This window comes from Triturus cristatus, chromosome 7, assembly GCF_964204655.1.
Source record: "Triturus cristatus chromosome 7, aTriCri1.1, whole genome shotgun sequence".
Taxonomy (NCBI): domain Eukaryota; kingdom Metazoa; phylum Chordata; class Amphibia; order Caudata; family Salamandridae; genus Triturus; species Triturus cristatus.
In genome coordinates this window covers 713,739,501-713,767,041 of record NC_140590.1, presented here as the reverse complement: position 1 = coordinate 713,767,041, position 27,541 = coordinate 713,739,501, and the positions used below count along the sequence as shown (strand labels likewise).

General features: G+C 43.5%; 1 protein-coding gene across 3 annotated transcripts in view; it reads right to left on the bottom strand.

Annotated features, from left to right (window-relative positions):
- Window positions 1–27,541, bottom strand: part of TEPSIN (TEPSIN adaptor related protein complex 4 accessory protein) — a 241,623-nt gene that overhangs the window by 112,954 nt on the left and 101,128 nt on the right. For all 3 annotated transcript variants that reach the window (XM_085617396.1, XM_085617395.1, XM_085617398.1), the window contains 2 exons: window positions 7,738–7,816; window positions 6,924–6,995 (listed from right to left, as the gene is read on the bottom strand). In XM_085617396.1, the coding sequence (XP_085473522.1) occupies window positions 6,924–6,995; window positions 7,738–7,816 (151 nt within the window). The remainder of the gene's footprint in view (window positions 1–6,923; window positions 6,996–7,737; window positions 7,817–27,541) is intronic.

Sequence of the window (27,541 nt, the reverse complement as noted above, 5' to 3'; positions counted from 1 at the left end):
CGTGATAGCCACAAAATGAGAGGCCGAGGAGCCTCAGGTGCTGCAGCGCACGCACGATAGAGGCGGAAGGTGGGGCGTCCGAGGTCCGCAACGGTAGGGCTGGATCGCCGATGCGAGGAGGGTAATGAGGTCCATGCCGGGACCGGAGGACGGGAGTGGAGCCAAGCTCCCGGATGCTGATAGGGTAGAGGAAGGCAGGAGGGTAGTAACGTGGCGGTGTGTGGAGGAGCGGGACAACAGAATTGGAGGGTCGTGGCGTCTCTTACCATGCAGGAATCAAAATGATGGTGTGTGCGGTAAAATTACGGAGAGGGGAAGTCCACGCCGGGATCGCCGCAGTAAGGTGGGGCAATGCCAGAGGTGCAGGTACCGATACCTGCGATGAGGTCGGGTCAGGGACTTCCGGGAGCTGAGAGCGGTGCAGGTCACATGGTACGAGCTCTCAAAGGAGAATGGATAGGGCGGGCAAGAGGGGGCGGGCCAATATGTAGGGGCAAGTTGAAATGGAAAAGGTACCAAGTGCAGGAAGACTGGAAAGGGTACGGCCATGATGGAATGGGAAGGGAGGAGGGGAGGAAGGAGGCCCGAAGGAGGAAAAGTGTGTGGAGAGCGGGTGACAGTGTGTGCAGGCGGCCGGTGTGGGGAGAGAGTTGGGCAATAACCAATAGAGCAAGGGGGGGGCCCCCATCAGTGATATGGGGGCCACACAAAACCAACGTAAAAAGGTGAGGGGAGAGGAGAAAAAGAAAAAAAAATAATAATAAAGGGGAATAATTGAGAGGAGAGGAGAAAGATAAGAGGGAATAATAGAGGGGATAAAAAGTGAAGCAAAGAGCAACAGGGTGAAAATTAAATTAAAAATTAAAATAACCAGGTGAAAAAATGTAAAGGAAAGGTGGGAAGGGAAGGGGGAAAGGCAGGAATACAGGGATGAGAGAGGGAGGCAGTTGGGACAACAGCACATGGTTACATAAAAACCATAGATCATGACAGGTTATTAAAAAAATCAGAGGTACCCATGGGATGGTTAGAGCAAGTTCGACCAGTCCTCCAAGCTATTCAGCCCTGTGTCCAGGCTGTCAGTACGGATTATCCACTTCAGTTCTTCCTTGTTCAAAATAGCAGCAATGTTTATATTTCTAGCAGGTTGTTGGATCACACTAATGACTTGCCACCTTAAGTCATTTTCAGTGTGGTTCATGGCAGAGAAGTGTTCGACAAGTGGGGCATTGGCAGATTTGCAGCGGATCCTGCTTCTGTGTTGGCAGATCCGGATCTTCTGTGTTGTTTGTCCCACATAAATCAAGTTACAAGGACACGTGATAGCATATATAACGTTGGAGGTGTTACAATTGGAAAAGTGACAGAGAGTGATGTGAATATTAGCATGCACAAATTTTTTAGTGTCTGTGGTGAGACTGCAAACACTACAGGTGGCGCATTTTGTTGTGATGACTGCATTAGTGGTTGAAGTTAAGGGGTAGACGTAGAAGAAACAGGTTTTGGGAACGGTTTATAATAATCTGGTAACATGCGATGGAGGTTGCTTACTAAGTCCAGAGGCATTTGGATAGAACAATCCTGCTGATCTTGAGGCATATATGCAGGATACTGTTGATAATCCTCTTCATAGTATTGATCATCCTCGTCATCATAGACCTGACATTTCACCTCTAAATCTGAAGTGCTACGAGCCACTCTAAAAGGACTATCATCTTCAGATTCTTCATCTAGTAAAAGAGTCGGCGGAAAAGTTAAGACTTTGCTTGGAGATGTGAGAATTGGAAGAATCACATCAGCACTAGGTTTGTCAGAATATGAAAGACGTGATACTGACACCAGAGGTGTTAAGGATGCTGAAGACCTCTGTCCACGATAAGTCGGTCGTCAGCGAGGCTTTTTGTGTTTTTCCAGGCAGAAAAGGTTTTTCTGATTGAACTGTCATCGATGGAGCTGTTGTTGTGAACAGCGTTGTCGTCGACAACAATTCTGTCAATGGAGTTTTCTTTAAGAGGTCTGTAGAAATAGGTTTCTTTATCTACGGAGTAGGCTTCTTCGACGTCAATGACAAGCACTTCGAGAAATGCTTCATTGACCGCAGTGGAGACAGTGGAATCGGCTTCGATGTTGTCCACAACAATCTACATGTAGGTATGGATGTTGACGCTGTCGGAGACTACGACATTATCAAGGGCTATGCCGCAGTAGAGAAGGTAGACGTGAACGTCGTTGATTAGAGCGTCGTCGACGGTATAAAAGATGGAGAAATTTTCTTTTTTTCCACAGGAGGAGCTCCCGTCGTCAACAGAAGGGATTTAGAAGGACTTTTTACAGACACCCGTTTTTCAGATGGCGTAGTGGGTTCTGAAGAGACCTTCGAGGAAGGTCTATGATGCCATTTCTCCTGAGACTTTTTAGAATGACCAGGCGTCACATGGTGGGATTTCTTAAGGGCCTTCTTAGGGTGTTCAGAAGACTCCTTGTCAGAGGATCTATCCCTTTTCTGAGATTTGCCAGATCTCAAAGAATCATCACTCTCTCTCTCAGAAACTGGGTTCTCCTTTGGTTTAATCCTCTGTAACCACAACAGAAGTCTTCCCTATCTGTCTTTGAGGGTCTTCTGTGAGAAAGTGCAACATATTTTACAGTCTTTGTGTGATTAGGACAGAGGTAATAAATGCACTTTTTATGAGGGTCATCAATATAATGTCTCTTTTTGTCACAGGTGTCACATGGCTTGAATAATCCCTTCTTAGAATGTACTGACAGTCAGAATGTCCAAGGGTAATATCGGAAAGAAATATTCGTCTGACCTCAAATGACGTTTCCTGAAATCAGAAGGTTTGAAGAACAAACTGAGCAAAACTCAGGGAGACTCCCTTCACACAATGTGCGGTAGAAAATCTGATGGATCTAGCCTCCCTGGGAAGAGTTCTAGAGGGTGTTGTCGCCTGATTGGTTATAGGCCAAGTTTGGTCCTTTTAAAAAAAAAAAAAAAAACAGACACTATTAAATTCATGGACTAGTGCCATTCTAGCCAATGCTTAGTAATCTCATTGCTTTGATATAGTACCGTGGGACTTCCACTACGAACAACGGGAAATGATTCAAGCATGTGACTATGAAAGATCCAATACTGGAGAATAACCTGTGACAATGCTGGGAAATGCAGTTCTGCAATAATCTTATACTGCTTATTCTTGAGACTAGAAGCTTTTGCTGATTCTAGGGGAGAAGAAAGCTGTTTTGGTCACTTTCACCTATCCCCGATTAGCTTATTGGACAAGGGCCAAGCATGACGATCTGATCATCTGTATTACTCACGATCCGTCTAAATGACGGACAGGTTTCAACCCAGATACCTATCTTCAATTAATTCTATTTTGAAAAGTAGATCTGTGATGTGTCAGCTTTTTCCCAAAGAATGTGTAACTATTTTTTTATTGACACAGTCACAGTGAATTTGATGTATGCTAAGGCATCTTGAAGGTTGATTCTCTTATGCTGAGGAATATAAATCCTTTCAGAATCTCCATTAATAACACATGTACAGCTCTTCATCACCTAAGCTGGTAAGATGTTAAGTGGCTCACTGTAAATAATTATTGGCTACAAGTCATCATCATCGACAAACTTTATTTGGTTTTATGAGTAAAATCATAAAAGTCAAACAAACATGATTAAAAACATGCGCTACAAGTTAATATTTTATGCATGTGAAATGTTTCTTTAATAATCTCTATAGCATCGTGGCTTGACACATTAAGGACCTTATTTAGAGTTTGGTGGGCAGGATATTCTGTCAAAATATGACAGATATCCTGTCCACTGTATTACAAGTGCCATGAGCTATAATGCACTTGTAATACATTAGTCAAGGTATCCGTCATGTTTGTGACGGAGTGTCTAATCTGCCAAACTATATACAAGGCATTAAATCTGCCAAACTATATACAAGGCATTAAAGCTTAAACTCTTAAGGCAATTACAGTTTTGAACCGCTAATTATTAACATTTATTTCATCAGTCAACAACATTCAGCATTTTACTGAGTCATTGGGGTGTGCATTTAACACATTTCCATAAACTGAAATACATGCAACCGTGCTGTCACCGTATGCTATTTTAATTAAAAGGCAATAGGAACCCTTTATCTAGACAAAGAAGGACATGTTTTCCTGGAAGCATGTGACCATAAGAGAAAGAAAACTAAGTTTAAGTTTCATAGTTCACCGCAGGTTTATAGGCTATGGGTCGGCTTGAAAGCCCGCAAAAGGGAGATCGGTCAGGAAGGAGCAAATAATTGATGAACTGCGAACTGTTACTTTTTATTGCTGAATTTCTCCATTTACTAAAAGCTCCTCCATAGCTTGGTCACTGTGTTTTGAATCGATATGCGATTCTTAGAATGTTTAGTCAAGACTGTGTGTTATTTGAAATGTCTTGAATACAATTTTCAGAGATTTATTTGCAATTACCAATGCATACAAAGATGCACTGGAAATGTTTATTTGCTATATGGTGTTAATGCAAAAGCTTATTTTCTTTGTAGTGTAGTTAATTCCATGTCAGGACCGGAGGCCTCGGCTTATCTTTCTTTACTCATTTCGATTAGCAGCCACTTACAAAATTTAAAACCAAACCACATTTCCCAACAATCCCAGGAAATTGGATATCAATGAAACAAACAAGGGACAAACATATCCCTGAGTCGAAGGACAAATCGCAACACTGGGTCCACGATATAGTCCTCCTTCATGATGCCGCCCATCCTCTTTCTTTGCTGCTCGCAGACATGAGATGAGTGTTTCTTAATTTTCACCTCACTGTTTCAGCCAAGTTATCTGTACGCTTTTCATCGCATTCGCGGGGCAGCGTTCCCCCCCCCCCCCCGCAACTGCGGGATACATTATTTTTGCCAAAACAGGGCTTCCACAGGAGGGTCATGGTATCCACAGGAGCAGACGTTGCATATCAATTGCCTGGAGCTTCTGGCAGGCTCCTTCACGGTGCGGTGCTGGACCAAGGAGCAGGTTCAGTCATGTGTCCTGTTGAAAATGGACAATATATCAACGGTAGGGTATATCAACCATCTGGGGGCACCCGATCAGAGGTGCTCTTGGATCTTGCGACCAACCTATGGCAGTTTTGCCTGGACCTTCAAATTTCGGTGACTGCAGAGTATCTCCTCGGGCGGGAGAATCAAGTGGCAGATTGGCAGTCACGTCACTTCAGAGATTCCAGTCTCTGGAAGTTACATCCGGACGTTTTTTCGCTGTTGCAGGACCTTTGGGGACCTGTTTCAGTGGATCTTTTCACCTCCAGACTGGACCACCAAATTCCTCGGTTTTTCAGCTGGAGGCCAGATTCGTTAGCGGTGGCCACAGATGCTTTCCTGCAAGATTGGACGCAGGAACAAGCCTATGCGTTCCCGCCCTTTGCAATGATCATCCGGGTTTCAGCCCAGATCAGGTGGCAGCAGGTGAGCTTGGTTCTCATTACTCCCATTTGGAGGTCACAAGTCTGGTTTCCAGTTCTTCTGGAACTTACTTGGGATTTTCCAATCCGACTCCCCCACTTTCCAGAGTTGCTTCTCAGTCCGGATCAGGTTCCTCATCAGATGGTGCTCAACGGATCTCTGCGTTTCATGGTGTGGAGGATTACAGGAGTAGATGGTCTATCCCAGGCCTTTCGGAGTTCGCTGAAGGCCTCTTGTCTAAGGCCTGGTCGGATAGCACAATTAAGCGATATCGATCTGCCTGGCGATGATGGTGTCGTTGGTGTGTGCGACGGGGTTGTGATCCCGTGGACGTAGACATAGTCCACATTCTGAATTTTCTGGCGAGTTTAGCCCAACAGGGTTTAGCCTACCGTTCAGTGAACACTTTTCGCCGGTCTGTTATAGCTTAATCCTTTGGATTATTTTGTGGATCATTGTCTAGAATTTTATAGTCCCATTGGCTTGCTGACGAGTTGCAAGTGATGTTGTCTAGGGACATTTTGGTTTTCTAGCCCTGATATTGTCTTTTGATTTCCAGGAGTGGATTCCGGGAAACAGGACGGTTAGACTGAGACGAATGGCGTGACTCGCGCAACGAAAGAGGATGGGCGCTATCATGAAGGAGGACTATATTGTGGACCCAGTGTTGTGATTGGTCCTTGGACCCAGGGATATGTTTGTCCCTTGTTTGTTTCTTTGTTATCCAATTTCCCAGGATTATTGGGACATTTGGTTCAGTTTTAAGATCTGTAAGTGGCTGCTAATCAAAATGAGTAAAGAAAGATCAGTATAATCCTTGCCTTCGACTCCTTAATAGAATTGAAACTTTCCGTTACGATAGCTAGTACATTTTTCATTCACAGCAATACAAGTATGTTAATTATATTGTGTAAACCATGTTGGGGAGAGTGACCAGACCCTTATCCTGTTTACTTGGAAAGGTATATACATATGCTGATGTGTATAGTGGGCAATGCATATAAAAAGGAAAAATTAGCAAAGAAACCTCTTTATAATTTAAAAACAATTTTTAAAACGGAAAATAGAGTAGATTTTCAGAATGCCAAATTGGGAGACAAAACAGGCTCCGGGTGCATGCAGAGTTTTTTTACTCAATCAAATTTGAGAGGCTTGGGGAGAGAGCTGAGAAGTTCCATCTGTGTTCCAGGTGAACCGCCTGGTCTGATTAGGTCTCTCGCTTTGATCTCAGCTGACAGTGGCCACTACACTGCTGAGAAGCACAAGTTTTTGCTCCTCTCTCTACATTTTTATAAAGTGACTGACTATAATGTGCTCAGAAGTGGTTCTGTAGAGAGCGGTTTTATTGATCAGTTACTTGGCACAGTGTGTGAGAAAGCTGACCAGGATTTAAAAAGCCTAGGTGCTGATTTTACTAGTCACAGGGTCACAGTGAGATACTTACCAGATCCAACACATTCTTGGGTGTAGCCAAATCCCTGGAGGGTACCAGCAGCTTCACACTTGGATCCCATTCCTAGAGAAAAAAAAGATTGGACCAAAATATCATTAACACAAGGACCAACCAACAGAACCCTGCACTGACAGAGTAGCAGAACTACATATACACACCACAGAGGATGGTACAGCAGGTTTAGATCGAGAGGCATCAACAAGGCTTGGTGACCTCAAGTGCTGCGAAAAGAAGAGGTACAGCATTTTGCAATCAGGGTGCACCATTACAGCTGGGAGAGATCTCTTGCAGGATAGCAGGAGGAAGAATATTGATAGAGACACAGAATGTATTTTCCCAGAACAGAAGGGCCTGTATTGTCCACTGATCTGCATTAGAAAAGTATCTAGAGATCACAGAAGTGGAATAATAGATAGCACTGAAAACAAGCTTCAGGTACACCATAATGGCAGCGGTATGTGGGAGTCACAGTAGTAGAACTGAGCAGATGCAGGTGACTGACATGTGTAGGCAGAGCAAGCAGACATTCTCAATGTTGCCATGGCGGGTGTCGTATGTCATGATTGAGCTGAACAGCCAGCACAGTGCAGCAATAGAATAGAGTTTGGAATGTCAGCATTGAGGTACATTTGTATAGCTGCACTAGATTTGGAGTGCTGCAATAGTGGGGGGTGCTGAAAGCCCGGATTAGAGTGCACTCTAGGAGTGTGGTTTATCCCAAAAATCATACAATAGGAGAATATAAGAGTGAACGTAGCTACCACCTAATGGAAGAACCATTGCAAACAGTGTACAAGAAACCTACCTGACTGAGAAAGAGGGCGAAGAGGCAACAACGATCTCGGGACAGCCAAGGCATCGTTAAACAATTTTCTAGCCAAATCCTAGCAATGACACAAAGTCTAGGTTAACAGTAACAAAAAAGAAGCTAATTCACAAAATTCACAATGCATTAACAATCTTTAAATCCAGCTACCTCTTCTATCACTTTATGCATGTCTTTGATCCTGTACCATGTTCCACTGTCTTTTGGCTAGGTTTGGGATATAGAAATACCACATACATAAACCCTTTATGCAATGGATATCAGAAGGTTTAGTTGGGCCCGTCTGCCGGGCTGCTATTTGGTCTAAAATGCCCTCCCTCCTCACATAAGGGTGCTACAAAGGATTATGCGCTGCCTGAATCCTCAAAAAGCTACATTTAGGACCTCTCTGCAAGAGGTGCCTTGTAAGCTGATGACACCCCAGCCAAGCAGTCATACCATGTTTAGGGTGACTTATGTCACTTTCCATGAGGCAAATTGAAGGGGGCATGAGTGCTGAGGTTCAAATGGGCAACTCATGAGTCTAATGAACACAATGCTAAGGTTCCAAGAAGGTGTCGGAAGAACCCTTGGTTGAATAACTCGTTTGAGACCTTCCATGAAGGCTCTGATGACTGTAACTTTTTAAGTGACAGATAACGTCTATTCTGGAGATAGGCAGTGATTGCAGCACTGTATAACCGTATGGGAGTGTATGTGAAATTTGCCTTTTGTAAATGAAGCAGGTAGCAGACAATGTCTTATACTGTGGCTTTTAACTCCTTCCGTGCTCATGACGGAACCACGCCGTCATGAGCCACGGTTGCCGTGTGCTCATGACGGAGTGGTTCCGTCATGCTGCGGCCGTTGGTGGCCGCGCCGCCCACGCGGCGCTAATTCCCCGCCTGTGCGGGCGATTAGCGCTGTGGGCGGAGTCATGACGGAACCACTCCGTCATGAGCACAGCCCAACCGTGGCTCATGACGGAGTGGCTCCGTCATGAGCACCGCGCCACCCCCCCGCACCCCCCAGCGCTTCGGCGGAATTTCCGCAGCAGCGAAGGGGTTAAAAGGATCAATTGGTTTAGGTTGGCAGTAGCAAACAAAGCGCTTCCATTTTGCTGCATAACAGGACCTAGTGGTGGGTCTATGTGCTTCTTTGAGAATATCTATACATTCTGGTGCTAAGTCAAGGTAGCCAAACTCTAAGACCTCAGTAGCAAAAAAGAGTTTTCGGGTCTGGGTGTCTGATTTGTCTTTGATTATGCATGAGTAGGTCCGGCTGGTTGGGGAGCTTCTTGTGTGGAACTACAGAGAGGTCTAAGAGTGTTGTGAACCAAGGTTGACTCGCCCATGTAGGAGCTACCAGGATCATTGTTAGAGAAGTATGCCCGAGTTTCTGCACTAGGAAAGAAAGAAGTGAAAGAGACGGGAAAGAGTAGGCAAATATCCCTGACTAACTCATCCATAGTGTGGTGCCCTAGGAAAGTGGGTGTGGTTACCTAGAGGCAAAGTTTGGGCATTCTGCATTTTCTGCTGTGGAGAAATGGTCAATCTGTGGGAACCCCCACTTATGGAAGTATGGTAAGAGGACTTGTGGGTGGAGTTCCTATTTGTGAACTTGTTGCTGCAGCCTGCCAAGCTGGTCTGCAAAGTTGTTTGTTGTTCCTGGGAGGTATTCCGCCAACAGGTGAATGTTGTGATGGAGAGCCCATTTCCAAATGGTCTGATACAGGTGTGATAGTTGTGAAGACCGTGTTCCCCCCTGTTTTTGTAAACAATACATGGCTGTCATACTGTCCGTTCAGACTAGGACAACCTTGCGAGACAGGTGAGAAAGAAAAGCCTTCAGTGCTATGTAGATTGCCTGAAGCTCTAGGTAATTGATGCGTAGGGATGGATGTTTGCCATTCCTAAGACATTGTACTGTTAGGCCCAGTAGATGAGCACACCATCCAGTCTGTTATGCATCTGTGGTGAGAGTAATGTAGGGAACAGGGTCCAAAAAAGGCTGCCCTTTCAACAGATTGCCGGTGTTCCATCATTGCAGAGAACGGTGAGTGTGGCGGTATATCCACACTTGATCCTGCAGTTGATCCTGTGAGTTAGTCCACTGGCAAGCTAGGCATTGCTGCAGAAGATGCATGTGTAACCTCACATGAGAAACTATGGCAATGCAGAAAGCCATCATTCCAAGGAGACACATAACCGTCCTCACTGCGAGTGTCTGGTTTGTCCAGATTTGAGTCTAGGTTGTGTGAAAGATCTGAATCCCAGCGAAACTGGGATAGCCAATCTTAACTGTGTGTTCAGGATTCCTTCTAAGTAAGATTGAACTTGTAGACTTTGAGGTGAGACCTGGGGATATTGATAGTGAACCCTAAGCTGTGAAGTATATCTATTATCTGAGTGAGTTGTTCGCACTGCTGGTGTGTTTTGGCTTTGATAAGCCACTCGTTCAGGTAGGGAAATATATATACATTTTGTCTTCGTTGGTGTACAGCGACTACTGCTAAGCATTTTGTAAACACTTGTGGTGCAGTAGTCACTCCGAATGGAAGAACTCTGAACGGATAATGTTTTCCTGCTATCACACATCTCTAGTATTTTCGGTGAGCAGGGTGTATTGGTATGTTTCTGGGGGAGGGGTATTCCCGGGAGCGTGGTAATTTGCCCTTTTAAGTGCAGTAGTGGTCACAATATAGTCTGGTGGTACTTGACTCTGAATAAATAAAAGATCCGATGGTGCTGCCTTGCATTTTATATCTACCCTATGGATGATAATTTGGGCCGTAAAAGGGTCCTTAACAATGTAATTTGCATGTCTCATCATGCTACGAAACATTGCAGATATTGGGTGTCTCCGTGAATTGAAGGTAAGGTATCAAAAGAAAAACCGGCTATAAGGGTTACATATGGAACTGTACATTGTGGAAAGCTGCTGCTCTCGCAATGAGTTCCTGATAGGAGGTTGCATCCTCAGCAGGGGGAAGGATGAGCGGAGTACCGGTTGGGATCAATTGGTGTAGTGGGATCCATGTCATACATATCCTATGGGTCAGGATCCACTAATTGCCCATCTAATCCACCAGTGTCTGATTGTGGTGACCTCTGGGGTGAAATGTCTAGTGTATACTGTTGTGGTGACAATGGCTGAGGAGAATGAAGGGAAGATGGAGGTGGTGGTGAAGTTGGTGGAGAGGGAGGAGGAGTAGGAGGTGGCCTATTTGCAGGACTAGTGCCATTGTCCTTTGTTTTCTTCCTCGGAGGAAGAGGACTATCTAGTGCCTCCTCAAAACGGCAATTTCATCTTTGGAGGTGGAGAAGCAACGACCCGACCAGTTCCAATTTGGATTTGAAATTTTCTCTGACAAATGTCTAATCTTTCCCGAATGGATTTGACAGGAGATGTGGAAGCCAATGACGTTTTTGAGTCTTTCAGCTCTGGTTTCGGTGCCAAGGTTTTCGGCTTTGAAGTGTGATGCTTGGTAGGCGCAGAGGGAGATGTGGCCGGCTGTTGAATTGGTACCGAAGCTCAGACTGGTACCAAAGCATGTTCTCAGTCCAAAGAGGTCGATGCCAAAGGATTGGCTTTGGTAGGAAGTTTTGGCGCCGGGTAAGAAGGCAAGGCATCCAAAACAGGTTTTTGGATTCGACCATGGCCAGAAGGACGTGGTGGTTCGTGAAACTCTATTAGTGGGAGCGCTCTCTAGCAAGGAGCAGCTTCCTGATGCATTGGACACTTGAAGGCTGTAGAACCGAACAACCCATAATAATTTGCTGCATGCCAGGAGAAGGTGGGGCCTGCCACACAGCACCATATATGGAGCAGCAGATTCCAGCTGCACTGCTCCTGTCCACCGCTGACAAAGGCTGTGCTGACCCCCACTCTTTTGCCGTCTTTTTCCAATTTCTTTTCTTGTTTTATTCTACTATTGGGAAGTGAAAGGCTGCAAGCAACATCTGTGAAGCTACTAAAGGAACTATCATCAACAGCTTCCAGAAGCACACATTCAGTGTTTTGTCTAAAGAAATAGCACTGACTTAAAGGAGACTGTCATTTAAAGGGAATTACCGTGCACATCTTCTATGCTCTAGAGTTCATGTTTATTGTGCTGAATCCATTGCCTCCGAAGAACCCAGCTCGGCACCAACTCAAGGTAATGCAGCTGTCACCTTCAATTGAATCACTGGTTAATCGAAAAAAAAAAAAGGCCGTCAATGCGGCCTGACCAGTACAGTTTACTGCCTAACAATAGCGTTGCGAGTCTTACTCAAAGTTTGTGACGTGGTTTTGCAAAATATGTTTTCGGTACTACAGAACGTAGATGAATTAGACTGAGGCAACCTTACTTCAACAAGCGTATGTAAAGGATCTCACCCAACAGTTGCCTTCGATGATTCTAGATTTTTTTCTGCCCACCATATTGTCACTCTCATTACACACCATTAATCTTATAAACTGGACTTTTGCTGAGATAAATTCTAAACTGAAGCAAACTGAATGGCTTTATTTTATCAATCGTTGTAATGTTTTTGATATTATTATTCTTCGAGAGACCTGCCTTACTACTCCCCTGCTCTGTGATGGGTATGTATGCCACTCTATCCCACCCATCCCATTAAGCTATGGCCATGTTAAAGATGAACTTTCAACCTAGTTTATGCTTACTTTAAAAGGTTACATTGCACCATTGGAGGCAAAGTGTGGAGGGTTTCAGGTGGTTTTATGAAAGGCAAAGTTTTATTCGTATCTAGTTAATTTTTATAAAAATGATTTTTCAAATCCTAACAGTCGTAATCTTCAGGTATTGATCAAAAGTATGGATAATTTGTCAATCAGCACTAAATCTCCCTAGCAAGAGCTTAATTTTATTATTTGCAGAGACGTTAACGCCAAACTCAGCGTAGACACTTTTGACATAGGCCTGACATCTACCAAACTGTTGCCCCTAAACTGGACTGCCCACATTATAGGGATACAGCATTAGTTAATTACATCTTCACTTGTGATTTAATCAATATACATGAGTGACACCAGACTCAAAGTGCCATTATGGACCTTTTTGGCCAGGGCTGCGCATCAGTAATAGATGGTATTTTTTTCTCCCTGGGGCTGGTGAAACATTATTTCGGGAGGGATATTCAAGATCTGAATTATGGGGATCATAAACCATTTACCGCCTATTTTTGCCTCCTTTATCTAATGTTGGTACGCTCCATCGCCCTTCCTCCAGGCTAAGGGTAGCATGGAATCTACCCAATTCTAGTAAGTTCTTCGACTCCTTGGAGAAACAGAGCTTTAGCCTCTATGACATGCCTTTCGGGTTCTGATGGCAGCGAATATTTCATGGTGGCCTTTGTTTTAATTTTTTTAAATAAGTTTTTCAAAAGGAAAAAACATTACAACCAGATTGTGGTTAAATAACATAGTAGCTATTATCCCATACACAGATGGGGGTCTCAGATTATCAAGTAGAGCATCCAAATATTTTCAGTTAAGCTACCGTTCAAGAAAGTATAATAAAAATAATCACTATAAAACAAGAACAGTGGAGTAATCATGCAGATTACAATATTGCAAGCATGCATCACGTATGTGCGCTCATCCAATTTAACAGTTCCACCAAAACAGTCTACGAATAATAACTAACGTGAGAGGCCCATCAGGTCCGGGTCATATACAAATAATATGACGTCATCTGCATAGAAAGATGTTGTGAGGGGGCCCTCGCAACATCTCGGTGTAAATAGCACTCCTGAATATGACGGGAAAGTGGGTCCATAGATATAATGAATAATAATGGCGAGAGCGGGCATCCCTGTCTGGTTCCCAGAGTCAAACCAAATTGCTGTGTGATCAGGCCATTTATTTTGAGACGAGCAAATGGGGGAATAATACAACAGCCCAACTAAGTTTAATAAACCTACAGCAATTCCCAATTTCTGCATGACTGCAATTAAAAAAGGCCATTCTAAAGAGTCGAAGGCCTTTTCGGCGTTGATCATTACTGTGACCACCGGCAAGGTGGGCTCCATCTGATTGATTACTGAGAAAATTGTACGTAGGTTAAGTGTCGTGGATCGGCCCCGTATGAAACCAGCCTGGTAAGAGAACACTGTGGTGTCAAACAGTATGGTGGCCTTTGTTAATGTGAGGAAGAAAGTCTGGAATCCCACATGGATGACTGATTTAGCCAGGACATGGCAGCATTTAACAAACTAGACTCCCTCAGGTGGAGTTGAGGAAAACACTTCCTATTCTTCACATTGAAAGGCCAGAGCGTGAAGGATATGGCGGTGAGGAAGAGCGACATGAGGGGTGGAAGCAGGACTGCGCTGGAGAGCGGAGCAAGGACCCCGGAGTGAAGGACAACAACGTGTGCAGAGGGATGAGCAAAGCAGTTAGCTTCGCTGAAAATGTGGCGCACATGGGTGGAAGCAGGGAGGAGGGTGAAGCAGTAGGCTTCACGATCGAAAGAGACGCAGAGGACAGAGCGGGAGCCAGAGAGCTCTAAAACAAACCTGATAAGACCTGTGTCCAGGTGGCAAGTATTCTCCTGGGTGCCCGAGTCACGACCCAGGAGATGGGTTATGGCCAGAGGCAAGTATCAGGGGCAATGCGGTTATATTGGTGGCCGTGGTAGGGTGGTCAGTATGCATCTTAAAGCACATAAGTGCTTCTTTGCATGCACCCACAGGGTGTGACAGAGCACACGGGGAGTGTGTGGTGCAATAAAGCAATCACGAGCATGATACTGGTGGTGGTGGCACACAGTTTGTTTATAGGAAATAAAAACCGAGCTAATAAGGTACTTTTGGGTTTTCTCTGAGGGATTCAACCACTGACTAGCCGTGTGTAAGAAGTGGGAGGCATCTATACCTGGCGAGTGGACCTTGAAAAGACCGAGGAGTTATCAACCGTCTTTCAGGGGAACTGCTTGCACTGTCCCTTAAATATTGCCAAACCCAGATTTAACTGCCCATTCTTAATAAAGACACCTGGGAAAGCATACAACCTTGTCCTTGGATCCTTTCACATACCTGCAATCATACTAACACTGCACTCCTTAAACCCAAACATCGATAAAATTTCCTTTCACCATAATGGTTTGATGCATTTTATCGGCGTACCCATTTTACGGTTGACCAATGGGTTTCACATTTTAAAGGAATATATTGTTCTAGTGGTAGCACTAATTACAATTTAAACCATTACATAATTTTAGACTCAAGTTTAAAATTAAGCTTTGTTTTCCATTAGCTGTTTTTAGCCTTGGGACTGATTGGGTACCAATGCATGTAACACAGATTTAGACGCCCCAAGGTACAATTTCCCAGTTACCCCAAACTTTGTTGCCATACATTATAGTCCCCATTTTTAGGTCAAAGCCTACTAGACAGTACAGCTGTCTGGTTTGCTAAAGACATTTTGGGGACATTCAGAAAGCTGACCTAGGAATGTATTCTGACCGTTGCTTACCAATGAAGTTTGAACGTCACATTTTCTGGCTTTCTGTTTGCTAACTTTATGTGCTATAGGCTGTCCAGCTTGATTTAGTCCCTCCTGTTGCCCAAACTTTGTTTACTGTATTCTTCTACGAACACGCTTTCCATAAACAGTCCTTTAAATCTTCCTCTTTTCACATTTGCTGTGCATTCAAAGAGAGAGGTCAAATGTCAAGCTCTGCCTTCCAAGGAGTTTGGTGCTTACGTTTCTTTCTCTGACTTTAAAGTGAGAAAATTGATGTGACAATCCTGATGAGTACCCATCTAAAAGGAGAGTGTAGGATTTTTTTTCTAGCACACAAAGAAAAAACAAATTAACTGTGCTGATGTTTCAGAATATATCAGAATTAGTACAAATGAAGCACATTTTTTTGTAATTCTGAAGCGTGGTGGAAACAAATATTTGAATATGATCAAAATACACCAATAGAGTAGGTGATAGCATTTGCACACATTATCATTTGTGTGCAGTAAAACTGTATTACAGTGCAAATGTAATGGTCATTTCAATTGACAACATGTTGTCTGTAATGGTAGAGCGCTACCACATCATGCATACTCCTCACTACACTACACCACTCCACTCCACTCCAATCCATTTCACTCCAATGTACCCCAACTACCCCACCCCACTTTGCTACAATCTACCCCACTCTACTCCATGCAATCTACCCCATTCCACTCCAATATACCCCATCCCAAATCACTCACCCCACTCTAATCTACCCAACTTCAATCTATCTCACTCTAACCCAATCTACCCCACTCCAATCTACCCAAATCCACTCCACTATGCTCCAGTCTACCCCACTCCACTGCAATCTACCCCACTTCACTCAATCTAACCCAATCAACCCCACACACTCCCATCTACACCACTCCACCCGAAACTACTGCACTCCACTCAAATCTACCCAATGTTGTTCCAATCTACCCGAGTCTCCTCCACCCTAATCTACCCCATTCCAATTAACCCCGCTCCAAACTCCACTGCAATCTATCAAACTCCTCTCCACTCCATCCCACTCCACCATAATCTACCCTAATTCACCCCACTCCAATCTATACCACCCAACCCACTCTACTTCAATCTTACCATCTCTAATCCACCCAATCTATCTCACTACAATCCACCCTATTCTACCCCACAACACTACATTCTAATCCACCGCACTCCACACCACTTCAATGTACCGCACTCCGATCCACCCAATATACCCCACTCTGCACTACCCCAATCTACCACTCTCAATTCCACTATACCCAATCTACCCCAATCCACTTCACTCCAATTTACCACACGGCACTCAAATCTATCCCACTCCAGTCCAATCTGACTCACTCCACCCAATCCAATCTACCCTACCCGACTCCACCCTAAACTACCCTACTCCATTCTACCCCACCCAATCCATCTCACTCCAATCTACCCTAATCTACTCCATTACAATCTACCCCATCCTAACACAATCTACCCTACTCCAGTCTACCCCACCCCATCCCAATATACTCCACAGCACTCTATCCAACTCCATTCAATCTACTCTGCTCTAAACTAGCCCTCTTCCCTCCAATCTACTCCTTTCCACTCCAATCAAACCCCACTCCACCCCAATCTACCCCAATCCACTGCACTCCACTCTTCCACAATCTACTCCAATCCACTACAATCTACAACAATATACCCAACTGCACTCTACTCCGATCTACCCCACTCCAATCTTCTCCACTCAAATGCACCCCAATTCAATCTACCTCACTTCAGGCCTCGAGGAAAATAAACATTTTTACTAGACCTGCAGGTCGAGTAACTTGAATAATTTATGCGACCTAACTGTAATGTACTTGACCCTTAAACAGGTTTCAAATTGTGAAATAATTGGCAAATATTTTATTTTACGGTCACCTTTTTCTTCATTCTCACATGAGTGCACCTTCAAATATGTGAGTTCAGCATTTCTGCTGTACAAAACAAAATTCTTTTGTTTAAATAAATAGACTAAACGTTTGCTCCATGTGTAATATATAGGATCTCCGACTTGCCTCTTATCTCACTTATTTTTACTAATAACATTGCTATCAGGGCAGGGGCAAGAGTATTTTTCAGTTCATGCTTAAATACTCACTTTTAATAAATATATTACTAAAGCCTGATGTGGTAGCGCACTGTCATTTACAGACAGTACATTTCCAAGAAATGGCCAAAAACCTTTCAACTACCTTGCAGCTTTACTGATAAAACGATATACTGTATTAACAACTTGAATCACCAAGTAAAGTGTTCTGATTGGTTTTTCATCCTATTAAAATTTTTCATCACACAGAAGTGCTAAAAATGGGCTTTCACAACTACTGAATTATATTTTAGAATTTTTTTTACAGTCGACTTAGCTAATTAAATGTGTGTTAAGGAAAACATGATACCCTACATACAGCCTTTCATTTCACACTTCATACAGCATGTCACACAGTTCACTTTATAAAATCCTGAAACTCTGCAGTCAGAGAATGTAAAGTAATTTTAAATTGATTTTTGACTGCTGTCTCTGAAAACAGAAAATGTGACAAGATAAAAACAAGATAAAAAGGCATCTTTATTGCTCCTCCACTGCCTGACTGAACAGAACACCTGTTCTTTAGCAACTCGCCCAAACGGGCAAGTATGTCCTAAATATAGCTCGACCTGAAAAAATCTGGCTTGCCATAGCAAGTGGGTGAGTAGATTTTTAGAAGTCTGCACTCCACTCTTCCCCAATGTACCCCACTCCACTCAAATCTACCCCAATGTATCAAAATTTATTCTACCACAATCTACTCCGATTTACCCTACTCCTATCTACCCCACTCCAACCTATCCCCATCTACTCCACCCCAATCCAATCTACCATACTCCAATCTATCACACTAATCTACCCAACTCTACTCATATCTACCCCTTTCTAATCTAGCCTCATCTGCCCCATTCCACTCTACTTCAATCTACCACCCCCCACTTCATGCCACTAACTTTTAACGATGCTGAAGTGGAGCCACACTGGTATACAACATGGCTAAAATACATTTGGCCAATGCTTGTTAAGACTGGGAACAGGTTAGAACCCTAACACAACTGACCAGTTTCACTGATAGACAATATGGTTAAAATCACCAGGAGAGTTGTTATTAACAGAATTTGTGAATGGGTGGAGGAGAATATTATTTTAGGGCCCAGCCAATATGGCTTTAGGACCCATAAATGTACTTTGGAGCAATGCTTAAACCTCCATCACATAATCAGTTAATATAGCATAGCTTAGTGTTGCCTGTTGTAACTAGCATTTATGAACAGATTTTTGAACAGCATTAGTGAACTTGCATTCTGACCTACACTGCAACCTCACCGCTAATATCAGATTTGGCCCCATGTCAATAAATGAGATCCTTTTCATTTAGAGAGTGTGGTGTTCGAAGGTTGCATGTTAGCCCCACTTTTATTTATTTTATACATAAATAAGCTTGTCTTGTACCTGATAGACAGTTGATTAGATGTGCCTATGGTTAACGAAAAACCCATACCCGTTTTATTATATGGGAAGAATGCGGTTTAATTGGCCTGAACTCCTACGGCCTTAGGAAATTTTGGTGGCAACCTTACCAAGTTCATGTTGGATTTAGATCTTGACACAATGTTTTCGAAGTCTTGCATAATGTCTTGGGGCCCAAACAGTCTGAGCTTGTACACTTTCTCTACCGACAATAACAAATTAGGGAAGGTAGCCAATATTCCTTATATGATTCTCCTCCACATTTCTCCTAATCTCGATGGAAAGCCCATTACCCCTATGCTAGAAATTTATAAGACACAATGTGCTCACATTGAAACATGCAGAGCCCCATTTGGGGTATGTTAACTGTTCCCCACTACAAGGGGGGGGGGAATTCTGCCTCCACCACTTCTTCTCTCTGTGAGAACACAATCTATGGAATATAGAGGTATCACATAGATGCCTCAGTGGTGAAGAGTGATAATGTACTGTGGGCAATGAGGACTCCTGGTGGAACGTAGTGTATATACTTGTTAAGCACAGAGTAATGCATCAGGCACATCAGCGAACCAAATTTGGAAGGAAGTAATCTGTGGTGGTGCTCAAAGGACTCAATAAGCTCGAATAAGAAATGGGGATGCTCTGGGATGGCACTATGCTGTTATCATCCTTGTTTTCTTTAGCATGCCAGATACCTGAAGTGCCGAATATGCAGACAATACAAAGATGTACACTGGTTTTAAAATGTCAATAAACATATTTAAAACAATAGTAGAGCAACACTGGATTAAGGCTGCATCAATTTCTGACCCCCTATTCCTGTTTGAAGGCCTAGGTTTGCACGTAATTCTCTCTATTAATGTTTCCCCTTGATATCCACTTTAAGTAATTTGATGGGCGCTACACTGAATAAAATGTTTTCGAATGTCAAAGCGGGCAAATATTTTCCCTGTTTTTTAGATGTTTGTTGATAAAAGTCTGCAATATAAAGATATGGTGCTGGTATGGTGTTTGGGTAGGAACCTGTACGGTTCCTATGTAAAACGTTACTGCCACTTAAGAACCTCGTTAATCTGTGGTCTGTAGCAGTTTGGTTATATCAATGTTTAGGCGGAGATGCCCATTGTTATTTGCGTTAAGGTGTTCCCATCTTTGTACAGAGGAGTGATGAGCCTTTTAAACTGCTTTTCTGAGAAGTGCCCAGATAGTAATAAGCTGTTGAAATGTTTGAACGGTGATTTGCGAATTTATTATGAGCTGGGTTTGATCATTTCATTTTTCTATTTTTTATTTAGACTGCAGGATTTTATTCCTTTAAGTTTTTTAATGGCGCTTTTAGGTCTCGCAGACCTAGCGCTGGAGCGTGCATGCGCTCCTCGCTCTGCGAGGCTTATTGTGATCGATACACTTTCAGAAGGGGACTAGAAGCCCCGCCCATGATTCCGATTGGTTTGCGTCATAGTGCATGGTAAACTGTGGCTTCTCATTGTAAAGGAGGCTTCTTAGTCCCTCCTTGTTACCATACAGTCCACTTTTGGCCCCGCCCACCCAGACTGGATCCTTTACTTGCAGCGTGATACTGTCTCCTTTAAGTACTGGGTAGGCCCTTCTTTTTGTCCCAGCCAGCGGTGGCAGCAGGGAAGGGGCGTGTGAACCGCGGCTTCCTCGTTCCATTCGACAGCTTGTTTTTGTTTTGCTTTGAAAGTTTCGTTTGTCAATAGCTCGTCTCTTTGAATGTCTGTGTGTTATTAAAGCCTTTACTTAACATGTCCTCGTCATTTCCGTGTGATGTCAATTCGCCTTCCCATATTATTAGTCCCTTTTTGAAGAGCCAGGAAAATAAAACGTCGAGAGATATCGCAAGCAACGAAGTAGGCAGAGCACGTTGCCAGCGATTCTAGGAAGTCCTTGAAAGGCGGCGTGAGTGGAGAAGAGCGGGCCCCTGAGGAGAGCTGGAAATAGGAGCAGGCAGCGGCATGTGCTGAGCGCACTGCCCGTGAGGAGAGCTGGAAATAGGAGCAGGCAGCGGCGTGTGCTGAGCGCGCTTCCCGTGAGGAGAGCTGGAAATAGGAGCGGGCAGCGGCGTTCAGGTGAGCTCATGGTGAGAAATATCGCAGGCAACAGCGTAGGCAGAGCACGTTGCCAGCGATTCTAGGACATTCTTGAAAGGCGGCGTGAGCGGAGAAGAGCGGGCAGCGGCGTGTCCTGAGCGCACTGCCCGTGAGGAGAGCTGGAAATAGGAGCCGGCAGCGGTGTTCAGGTGAGCTCGCTGCCCCTAGCAGGGAAGATACAGCGGGCAACCTGAAGAACAGCACTGCTCAGGAGAAGATGGCGGCAGGCTTAACAGGGCCCCATGGAGCCAACACAGCAGCGTCAATGGGGGTGCAGGATAATCTGAGCTTGAACTCCTGCATAAATTACCTTTAGATGGTCAGCCACCACATTGTGGGTTGGTGTACTTCTTAAACCAACTTTTTTGTTAATAGGAAATTTTTCGTAGCAAGACGTACAATTCGGCTATATTATTTTCTCGGGCCATATTTATGTAATCTTATATGTATGGTCTATGTGCTGTGGCAAGAGAAGGCGAGGACTACGCAAAGACTTTAAAGGTGGAGGGGTGTAGCCTTTACTGCTAGAGCTGCCGACATTGCAACTGATAAACTGGGTTCGAAGCTCGGCGTCTTCTCAGCATCCCGTGAATGTGGGCAAATCACTTAAATCTCCCCGCACCCACAAGAAAACAACTATATGCAATAGGTCTCACATTTTCGCGAGTTTGATCTATTGGCATTGTAAATAACAATGCCTTTTATTTATGTTTTAAAAAAGAAAAAGAAAAAAAATAAAGCATTGTAAATGACAATGTCAATAACTCAAACTAATGTCAATGCAAGACCTATTGCATTTCCAATGCTTGTTGATTTCCCTGCTGCTAATGGTTGTCTATGGAGTTCTGTTGGTTTTTAATGATTTTGTCTAGGGAATTCAGTTTTGTCAGAATACTTTTGTTGGCCTCAGGGATGTTTCCAAAGTACTTCTTATAGTATAAGTTTACCCACCAGTAAATCCCTAAAAAGAATTGCTGTTGACTACCACAACTACCTGGGCTATTTTGCTTCTAATGTGTTCTTTTTTCTACATTAGTGATGATTTATAAAGTAGAGAGGCTGAAGTATTCTAAGGCCTTCTCTGCTTCCCAGATCCCTGCGTTTTAGGCTAGCCAAGCAACAAACATTTTGATTTCGTTTTTAGGTCGAGGACTACCGGTCTGCCGAAGGCAGAACCGGAAGTCGGAGATTTAATGTTTACTAGAGTGGCTATTTAGCCCGCCTCTCTTTTTGCTTCTCCTCCATTGGCTGGCTTCCTAAACGGAGGCCAGCCATTGGAGGAGAGAGCCGTCCCTCCAAATAGGCTCCGTCTTTTTCAGATTCGGGGGCGTGTTCCTTGCTGTTCTTTCCACTTTTTAGCCACGCTCTTTTAGAACAGCAGGAACACGCCCCCGAATCCAAAAAAGTTTGGAAGCTTCCATCCGCCATTTTTTAGGTATCGTCTGGCCGTGAGGATCTTATTGCTGTTGTGCACGAGTAAGGTTAGCCATCTTGTTTCTGTGTGTGCGTTTGTGTACATTCACGACCGAGGAGGTTATCAAGACTCTTTCCTCTCAGTCTGGAGCCGACTCTTTCCTTCTCCTATTCGTCGAGCCCGTCTCCACAGTACTCTCTCTGATCGGTGTAGCCCTTTAACTTAAAGCGCTTTGGAGCCTATGAGGCGCAGCACAAACACCGCCTAAAGATAGTGGCCAGAAGCGCCGAGTTTTCCTGCATTCCTTGCTCCTTGTTTGCTGGGTTCTCTAGAGTTTTCCCCTCCTACCAGCTTCAGCGAGGTGCCCCGCACCCCCAAACGGAACTTGACAGCTTCGGACACAGTGATCTATCGGGTGAGAAGCTGCGGGCGAACACTGGAGGCTTAAACCCTTGGAGCTGCGTTTGGCCATTTCTATTTTTAGGGAAAAATGAAATTCTCTTCAAGCTGGATTAGTTTGATAGTCTGCGGCTGTACTCTGGAAATATCCATCTCGTGTGTAACTTCGTCGGCTACATTGCCGACTTTGGTGCTGGAAACCAGGGTTCGAGCCTCGGGGTCGCGTCCACATCCTGTGATTCTGGGCAAATCATTTCATCTCCCCCTGCCTGAATGTGTAACGTAACCGGTGCTCATGTAAAGCGCTCCAATACCTTCGGGGCGAGTTCGCGCTATATAAATCTGCAAAAAAGAAAAAAAAACTCCACTTCCTCCTTCTCAGTATATGTTCGACTCTTTCCTCTGACTTTGCTCGTTCTTTAGCGCCTTGACACCTCGAGAGGATAGCTGTTAGCACGTCACTATAAATATTCTTCATGCAACTGTAGCGTGTACTTCGATCCAGAGGTGATTTTCAATGGTTCTTGTCGACAGTCTCAAGGTAGCTGCTGAATCATAGGACTGCGGCTGCTGTCCTGCCGGCGCTGTTCGACCAGCTCCACTGACCACACACCCCTTCACCCCATAGCAGAAAGGTGTCTGTGTGCGGTTCACTCCAGCATACACAATCCTGTGCTTAGACCAACTTTAAACCGTACTCGTTGGACGGGAGCGCCGCATACATGCAATAAGTGAGACCGAAATACAAACATGTCTCCTGTCTCAAGGAGCTGTTATTTATTTTCGATGCAAAGTTATGTCAAACAATCTTGCTAGAGCTGGCTTTGTGTCAAAATCCAGGGGTGCCCACCTTGAAATACACCTGTGACAGAAAGTAGCACAAAGCCACTGAATGTGCTACTTAAGGGTTACCTTCCAGCGCCCACAAAGTGTTGAAATGATGCACCTTGCATCATTTCATGGAGGCACACATTCTTGAGGAATCTGCCCCTGGACGTACCATGCAAAACAGGCTTTTAAGTCTGTCTGCAGCTCAACGTCTTACCAAGCAGAACATCCTTATGTCTTCTAATAATCTTATTTTTTTTTTTAATCAGGTTATTATGATACATTCAAATTGCCCCAAAACGTATACATTCCCGAATTCACACACACCAAAAGCGCTAAAGAAAAACACGATGGATTTAAATATAGGTGTAATAATCTTGCATACCTCCTCTCTGCTGAAGTAGAAGCTGGTTACTCTCAGAATTCACTTCTCCACAATGCAGGATATGGACTACCTCACTCTCTCTTTGCTAATGCAATAGGTATCACATATGCAAAAAAAAGCTAATGTCAATAGAAATGACAATGCCATTATATTAGGGATAAAAAAATAATGAGCAATACCAATAGCTCTACCTATAATATTGCCGAGACCATTGCATTGTAAATGCTTGTTTTTGTTGTTTTACTGTCCAGACATGGTCACGTTGATCATATGGTTTTGCATGATTTCTATTGTTATAAACTAAGATATTCTCTTGCTGACCGAAAGACGTTTTTATTTACATCTTCGACAGCTTGCTTAGTGTGGGGTGGATCTGATTGCATGTTTTATTAAGGAAGACACTGATCATGCTTTTTATGGTCTGAAAGACACATGGATATTTGTCCTTCCCTCTCTCTGTTCATACAAACGCGAGGGGAAAGATTGTAAAGTTTATTTTTAGGTTGTCATTTTTGTTAACTGTTTTACCTGGTTTTACTGTACAGGACTAACTGACTTGTCAGGCCTGAAAGTGGCGATTCCTCAGACAATTAAACCTTTAATTTCCGAGAGGTCTAGATAAGTGATAGCATAGTCAAATACACTTCTGCATTGAATTGAGATGAACGCACATTTTCTGAATGAATCACCTTTCACCTTCCTATTAACACTATGGAGACCTAGGCGTTTACATTCAATAAGGTCTTGCCACATACATTGGCAATCTTGCCATGGTAATTTCTGTAGAAGGACAGGATCTTTTGGCAGGTTGTATGCCACTGAGATATACATTTGTCTCTTTGGTTTAAAATGAAGTCAGGCCCTGGAGCCTATATCCTTGCACAAGGTATTTTTCAGCTGTCTGTAAAGTATAGACTGAACTCAAGGGCGTTGAGTAAGAATGCTTTATTATAATGACCAACATAAAAGCTCCTAGTTTAAGTGCTCTGGGAACTCGAATGCTCGCTTCAGTCATCAGTTATCAGTGTCAACATTCTAGAACGGACAGCTGATGACGAGAAGTGAGACAAAAGGGGACGGTGCCCCTGGATAGACAAAATTACAAAGAACACAACACATCTTCCCCTTTTGAAAACATTAACAAGGTGATATGTGCAGATAAGTGGGAAGGGGGTTGAGGAGAAAAAGGGATACATTTCAGTTTGAGAAAAGTCATATGTTAATCACATGTACAGTCAGAAAGCTTGATCAGTGGGACAACACGTCGCCCCACTCTACCGGTTTTGCTCGGACAGTGCACCACATCGGTTTCAAGACTTGTTTTAGAGCATTTTGGAGATTCATGCACATCAACATTTGGTTGAATGCATTCACCTTCGATCTCCTCATCCGAAGCACTGACATACCTGTTAATATCATTGGAACTATGCAAATCATGCACCGAAATGTCATGTCTACAACTAGAGACCCCTGTCCTAGGTTGTTTACACAAGGACAGTGCTGAAAAATGGCACACTCTACCATCACTAAGAATGGCTGAGTTACAAAAGATTTTGCACACAAAGAGGGGTTGTGAGAACCTGTTCTCCCCTTTGTTCATGTGACCACTCCTTTTTACCCTTAATATGTCTCCAACAATTAAATATACTTCTTTACTACTGTGTTTCTTGTTAAAACGCTTCTTGAAATTTAACTGTGCCTCCTCTAGCCTGCACTTCACCTGGTCGGCCAACCAGTCCACTCTTCTTGCAGCCAACAACCACCCCACACTGTCCTTCGACACAGGAGTCCTGCCACTCATGAGCTCAAATGGACTGTGACCCGTACACTGCAAGGTGTTATGCGATAGGCCCAAAATGTCTTCAGAATTTCCCGTTCCCAAACCAGGTTGTTATTATTAGCCAAGTGGATAATGCTCCTGATAACCCTATTAAAGAGCTCAACGGCACAGTTACCAGCAGGATGATAAATGGACGTTGTCTTATGTCTTATCTCGTTTCTTTTTAGATAAGAATGGAAGAACTCTGAAGTGAACAGGGACCCGTTCTCACTAACTATGCATTTGGGTAAGCCTTCTCTCATGAAAACATCATCAAGGAATTTTACAACTCTGTGTGCATCAGCTTTCTTTACATATCCAATTTCTGGCCATTTGGAAAAATAGTTCGCCTTGATCAGTAATGGGCCCCGTGATGTTGATACCAACTCTCTCCCATGGCATAGTGGAACATGTGATGGGATATAATGGGGGTCTGAATGTAACCTGGGTTATATCTGAATTACTACACATAGTACAATCTCTTCCTATTCTTTCTATTGCAATATTTACCCCAGGCCACCAATACCAATTCTTTACTCTAAGTTTCGTCTTGATGATACCCAAGTAACCCTCATGGCAAATTTCCAGAATTGTTTTTCTAAGTGTAGATGGAGGAATAGCGTTCCCGCTCCTCAACAACAATTCATTCTCCTCGGACAAATCATGTTTAACCTTCCCAGTAAGGGCGCATTTCATCAGGAATCACTTCCTTTTCAGGCCAACCTTTGGCAAGCATTCTAAAAACCTCACATAACACAGCATCTTTGGATAGCTCTATTTTCTATTCATTCATAGAAATTCTGTGTAACTCCTCATGTATGTTAGCAAGGAATACGAGGAGTTATGAGTTGCAATTTACTGGAGCAGGCGAATTAACAGGCACGCGACTCAAGAAAATCAGCAACTATGTTTTTGACACCCGGCACATACTGGACCTCATAGTTAAAATCAAACAAACGTACAGACAAACGTGCAAGTCTGGGGGAAGCAGCATAAAGTCCTTTTGTTGTGAAAACTTTTTTTAAGGGTTTGTGGTCGCTGCATAAGATGACTTATTAACCCAAAAAACTGGCGAAAATGTTTAAGTCCCCAAACACATGCTAATGCCTCCTGCTCTATTACAGAGTATTTTTCCTCCGTGGGAGTAAGAGAGCGGGAAGCAAAAGCAACGGTGCATTCCATCCCCTGATCATCTTTCTGCATGAGGACAGCACCCAGACCCTTGCCAGTGGTATCTGTAGTGATGATGTTTTCCAAAGTGGGATCAAAATCTTGCAAAGGAAGCACACAACATTTTTTTTTTTTTGAAAGAACAAAAAGACTTTTGGAAATCATCCAACCGTAAAAACTTATTCCTAAATTTGAGAAAGTGTTTTAAATCAAATGTTTTGTTTGAAACGTTTTTGATGAATTTTGAACAAAATTCAACAAGGCCTAAAAAAGGACCGTAAATTCTCCTTGTTACCCGGTACAGGAGCATTATGTGTGGCATCCAGTATTTACTTCTTAGGCCTAATACCCTCACCAGTGATTTCGTGTCCTACCTAGGTTACTTGTGTGCATGCAAATTTGCATTTACTATGCTCTGCAGTCAAGCCCTTAGAATTAAGTATGCTGAGAACCTGAGTCAATTTTATGTCATGTTCCTCTCTTGTTTTATCCAGGACAAGAATGTTGTCTTGAAATATTAGTATGTCTTTTACACCTTTAAAAATTTCATGCAATAGTCTCTGGAACATGGCGGCTGCAAATGCAAGGCCGAAAGGTATCCTCCTAAACCTGTAGCACCCATATGGCGTTATAAACGTGATAAGGC